This window comes from Chrysochloris asiatica, unplaced genomic scaffold (genome assembly GCF_000296735.1).
Source record: "Chrysochloris asiatica unplaced genomic scaffold, ChrAsi1.0 scaffold00077, whole genome shotgun sequence".
In the NCBI taxonomy this organism is placed as follows: Eukaryota; Metazoa; Chordata; class Mammalia; order Afrosoricida; family Chrysochloridae; genus Chrysochloris; species Chrysochloris asiatica.
This window is the reverse complement of record NW_006408595.1, coordinates 11,801,802-11,807,963: the sequence shown is the minus strand read 5'-3', so window position 1 is coordinate 11,807,963 and position 6,162 is coordinate 11,801,802. Positions and strand designations below refer to the sequence as shown.

The 6,162-nt window shown below is 37.6% G+C and overlaps 1 protein-coding gene across 1 annotated transcript in view; it reads left to right on the top strand.

The window, feature by feature from the left end:
* The window catches only part of SCAF11 (SR-related CTD-associated factor 11), a 63,306-nt gene that overhangs the window by 21,453 nt on the left and 35,691 nt on the right, over nt 1–6,162 (top strand). The window contains exon 4 of the mRNA XM_006865350.1: nt 5,450–5,550. Coding sequence (XP_006865412.1) covers nt 5,450–5,550 — 101 coding nt within the window. The remainder of the gene's footprint in view (nt 1–5,449; nt 5,551–6,162) is intronic.

Genomic DNA, 6,162 nt, shown 5'->3' with positions numbered 1-6,162 from the left:
AAATCTTGAAAAAAAAGAAAAGAAATTAAGCAATCGTAAAAGGGCAAATAGTGTATGAGAACATTATTGTAAAAATTCAAAACATTTTCATTTTAAAAGAAATATTCTTTAATAGTTACCAGATATGAGAGTGGAGGGAGGAGTAATTCACTGACTAGAAAGAAGGTGGACATGTAAGCTCTAATGATGGGGAAGGCAATATACAGCAAGAGGAAATTTAGCAACAATGAGGAAACAGGACAAGACACAGGGAGACGTGCAAGTGTTAAAGAGAATAGAGAATATTGTTATATAAACAATTTTGAATTGACTGTAATTGACAGATAGATACATAGGCTCACTAGTGTGGGAGTATACCCACAGATATATTCAGGTGTGCCATAAATATATCCATGTGGTGCTGTGGGTTAATGTGCGAGACTGCAAAGCTATTTGGACTGTGAGGTTGGTAGTTCAAGCTCATCAGCTGCTCTTTGGAAACCCTATACCGGGTCAGTATGGGTCAGAACTGACTCAGCTGCACTTAACAACAACAACAATAAATATATCCATGAATTGGTGAACCATTGTTTGTTGTTATGTGCTGTTGAGTCCGTTCTGATTCATAGTGGTCTTATAGAGTTTTCAGGGAGCAGCTGGTGGGTTTGAATCTCCAACCTTGTGGTTAGCAGTCTAGTTCTTATTCTACAGCACCACATTAGGATTCCATGGTAGAACATACAGGAGTAAAAATTAAGAAACTATTTAGACATTAGCAAACACTTTGTGGGAATGAGTTGCTGGTTCTTAAGTCTCAGAACCATAGTCTCAGGGCATACCTTGTCAGTTGGCATAGTCCACAAACACAGTGTTCTAAATTCTACATTGTTGTTGAGTGCCATCAAGTCAGTTCCAACTCATAGTGATCCTGTATAGGGTTTCCAAGGAGCAACTAGTGAATTTGAACTGCCAACCTTGTGGTTCAAACTGACCTTGTGGTCCAGTGCTTAATCCCACAGCGTCATACCAGGACTCCTACTTTAGTGAGTAGCAACTGGGGTCTTACACACTCGAGTGACCCTGTAAGGTTATGTGAAGGAAAAAAGAGTGATGAAAAGTGAAGACACTTAGAAACAATTAGTCCAGTGGACTGATGGACTATATGAACATTGGTCTCCACCACACTAAGACAAAAACAACAAGCTGGTGCCCATCTACCACTGCCAACTGCTGTGAAAGAGAGGTCGCATCAAAGTCCCAGATAGAGTGGGAGAAAATGTGAAACAAAATTATTTTTTAAAAAGATCAGGCTTAAAAGAGTAATCTGATAAAATTTGATGAACTTGACCTACACCTATGGATGCAGTAGCTCAAAAGAGGGAACAAATCTTTACAGCGAGGATCATTCCCACCCCCTCAGTACACAGGGAAGACAGCTACCCAAAATGGGGAGCGGTGTCTACAAAGACAAGAATTGACTGGCTTACGAGCTTTAAAGAGGGAGCCTAGATACAGAGGGCGCGGAGGAAGGTAGAATCTCCACTGAGTAGTATCCAATCTGTCTGGGCAGGGCTGATGAAAGGAGATGGGGATAAGTCTCTTGTGGTACAATAGTGAATAATTGTTATCAGGACTGATTGTGAGGGTTGGAAATATAAAGGTAGATGTTTTGTAGCAAAAGGAGGGGAGTGATTGACTTTGCAGTCCAGGAGCGGCGGTTCCTGGGACCATTGAGGGAGAAGAGCGGAGAGTGGGACCCTACCTAGAGAAACAGTGACACCAAAGGTGGAGGCAGAAATGATGATGTGGAGAGGGGTTGTGTGCTGACAATTGCGGGGGTGCGGGGGAGCGTCAGGCTTTCAGGGTATACACTTTGGTTGGTTGATGATGCATGGAGGTGATTGTAACCATGGCAATGAAACGATAATATGATAGGATGAATGTAAAGCTAATGTTCTCCCATGTAAGCTATAACATAATTCACAATAAAACATTAAAAAAAAAAAAGATCAGGCTTATTGGTCAGAGACTAGAGGAACCTGAGACTTAGGGCTTTGGATACCTTTAAGGTCTGAAACTCAATTCAACCTCATGGTTCAATTTATAACCAGGCAGTAGCTAGGTATACAGTGGGGGCAACAACATTAGTGAGATATGTACACCTCAGAATGGTCAGTCATTTGAGATCAGAAATGCGGCATTTACCAAGGAATAATTAAGAACAGTTGGGAAAGAAGGAATGAAAACAATCTCGGAGAAAGCGGGCTAAATTACATTGAGTGGATTACAGTCATTGAGATCAGACCAAATGTATGACTTGTGGAATGTAAAACTGATGATCTGTTCTGTAAACCTTCACTCAGTTCACACTAAAAAAAACTGAAGAAAAAAAATGTTCATAGAAAAATATTAAAATATACTGGGATTTTTACACAAACTTTTTGAAACCCTTGTGTACTTGCCTACTCTGTTTTCATAACTTTTTTCACTTTTTAATTCCGTTTAGCTTCCACCTTTTTTATCAGTGCTGCAGAGTACAAATATAAGCCACTGTGTAATTTATATAGTGATGGTTGTGTACTATGGAATTGATCCTGACTCATAGCAATGTCCAAGCCTGTAAATGTTTACAGGAGCAGAAAGCCTCATCTTTCTCTCACACAGCAGCTGGTAGATTTGAGCTGCTGACCTTGCCGTTAGCTGCCCAAATCATAATCCACTATGCTACACTTAAAGAATAAAAAGAAACAGTTAAAATTAATTTTAATAATGTTAATGATGTAATCTATCTAATGTTTTAATGTGCAATAAAGATTTACAAAAAAATAATTATTGAGAATTCATATTTGTACTAAGTCTCAGAAATCTGGTGTTTATTTTATATGTCTAGCACAGCTCATTTGAGACACACTGCATTTCAGTTCCACCAATCAGGTGTCTGTTGTACTATGGTGATATATTTGTTGCTGTGATGCTGGAAGCTATGCCACCAGTATTTTAAATACCAGCAGAGTAACTGCTGTTGGACAGATTTCAGTCCCTAAAACAGACTAGGAAGGGGAGTTGTACCACTTCTGAGTGGTTATCCATTGAAAACTTTATGAATAGCCGCAGAGCATTGTCATATATTATGCCAAAAGATGAACCCCTCAGGTTGGAAAGCACTCAAAATAGACTGGGGAAGAGCCCCCTCCCTCCTCAAAGTAGAGTTGACCTTAATTATTTAATTACATGGATGAAGCAGAACTTTTGAGACCTTCATTTGCTGATGGAGCACAATTCAAAATGATAGAAACAGATGCAAACATCCATTAATAACCAAAACACAGAATGTGTAAAGTATAAATCTAGAAAAATTGGAAGTCATCAAAACTGAAATGGAACACATAAAGATAGATAACCTAATCATTGCTAAGCTGAGATGGACTGGTATTGGCCATTTTGAATCTGACAATTGTGTGATCATTTTGGCTGGGAACTTCAAATTAACGAGGAATGCCATCACATCATCAAAAGAGATCCATCTTAAAGTCCAACGCTGTCTATCAGAGGATAATATCCATATGCCTGCAAGGAAGACCAGCATCCTGGTGTGGCACTGTGGGTTAATGCAATGCACTAGACTGCAAAGTCTGTTTGAACCACAAGATTGGCAGTTAAGCTGCTTGGAAACCCTATACAGGGTTGCTACGGGTCAGAACTGACTCAGTGGCCCATAACAACAACAAACAAGACCAGTTCATACTATTCAAATTCACAAACTAACCCCTAAAGCTAATGATGATGAAACGAAGAATTCTATCAACTTCAGTCTGAAATTGATGAAACATACAATCAAGATGAATTAATATTTACTGGTGATTGGAATGGGAAAGTAGGAAACAGGAAGAAGGATCGGTAGTTGGAAAATGTGACATTGGTGATAGAAACAATGCTAGAGATAGCTTGTAAAATTTTGCAAGACTAATGACATTCATCACAAATATCTTTTTCAACAACATGAATGGCAACATACACATGGGTCTCACTAGATGGAATATACAGGAATCAGATTGACTAGACCTGTTAGAAGAAGAAGGTGGCATCAGGAATGGAGGAAAACTCATTTCCAAACTGCTATATGCAGATGATATGACCTTGCTTATTAGAAGTGAAGATGACTTCAAATACTTACTAATACAGATCAGAGACTACCACTTTCAGTATTTATTGCACTTGAATGTAAAGGAAAAAATCCTCACAACTGGACCAATAACTATGTCATGACAGATGGAGAAAAGATTTAAGTTGCCAAAATCCTCATTTTGATTGAATCCACAATGCTTATGAAATCAGCAGTCAAGCAATCAAAGGATATCTTCATTGGGCAGATTGACTGCAAAAGATCTCTTTGAAGAGCTTAGATAGCAGTTTGAAGTGTGCCTGACATAAGCCGTGTCATTTACAATTGACTCACATGCATGTGAAAGTTGGACAGGAAGTAAGATTGTAAAAGAATTGATAAATTTTAATTATGTTGGCGAAGAATATTGAGATCATTTTGGGCTGCTAGATGATCAAATCTGTCTTGGAAGCAGTAGAACCAGAGTGCTCCTTAGAAGCAAGGATGGTGAGATTTTTGTCTCACATACTTTAAGAAATGGTGTTAGAAGGGTCCAGTCCTTGTAGAAGCACATCATGCTTGGTAAAGTAGAGCATCAGCCCAAAAGACAAAATCACTCAATGAGATGGATTGACAGTTGCAGCAACAGTAGGCTTCAAACATAACAGTTGTGAGGATGGCACAGGACCAGTGTTTGTTGTATTGTGGTTAGAGTCCCTATGAGGCAGAACCAACTCTGGCATATAGCAATAGTACATTTCAAGTGCACTGGACTGCTACTCATAAGGTCCTTGGAAAACCTATGCAGGATCACTATGAGTTAAAACCAACTCAGCAGCACTTAACAACATAGCCATTGAGTGACTAGTGACAATTGTCTTGGATAGTGTAATTTCTTAACTGTTTAATTCCCCACATCACTGCCAAAGTTACCTTCTCATAAACCAAAATGGATCATCTCATTCACTTAACCTGAAAATTCCATGTAGTCTCTAATGACTATAAAAATCTCTCCTTATTCAAGACACCCCCCACAATCTGGTCATAACATAATTTATCAACCTCCACCTCGATTCCTTATCTATGGTGTCTTTTTTAAAGATGGTTTCTCAATCCTACATGTATACAGAAATCTTTGCTCATATCTGTCATGCACACTTTATTTAAATGTCAGTCTCAATATTTTGAAGAGCTTGGTACACTTACAAACTTAAGGTTTATAAATCATGCTTGTATAAGTAAACAGCTGTATCTGGACTACCTTTTTCATTCAGACAGCTTTAATTTATCATTTCCAGAGAGAATTGAAAAGTTAATGTTTCAATACTGAATTCTAGCTCTAAATACTTGCCTTTGCTTTTCTTACAGGTTCAAGTAAAAAGACACTCAGAAAAAACAAAAGACAAGAAAAATGAAAGCTTTTTCAAGAAACAACTCTCCTGTCATGAAAATCCTAAAAACTGCTTAAGGTTAGTGATGAAATTTGCAAGTGGAATCCAAATGAGTAGAACCAGAAGTTAGTAGAAAAAGTTTACTATTTCTTATGAACAGGGGTTTACATGTGTTTAGTTATTTCTTTGAAAGCACTCAATTGTTTAAGGAAGGAAAATATAATTTAAACTCTTATCTTTGGTGAATAATTGAATTTTCTTTCCTTTGTATCCTGGTTTAGACTGATGCTTTTGTGACATACAATAAATGTTACTGCATTAAAAATTAGTGTAAATTTTTTGAACCATTTCTGTAACTTTTTTTTTTATACTTATCAGAAACATGCATCTTCACACCTCATTTTGTGTAGTACTGCACTTGTTATTTGTAGACATAAAGTAATAAGTAACTCATGAGCACAACATTCCTCATCAGACAGTTATAACTGAAACTATTCATTACCTTTTAACAGTTTGCTTTCTTTTGCTGTAGCAGGCACTCTCTACCTGCTGTAACAAATGTTTTGAAAATGTTAAATATACTTATTCGTCTTTTACTATTGTTAAAACCACTGCCGTATTTTAAATGTTGTTGTTGTTGTCAGTCAGTTTCTATTCATGTTGACCCTGTATGAGGTTTTCAAGGAGTGT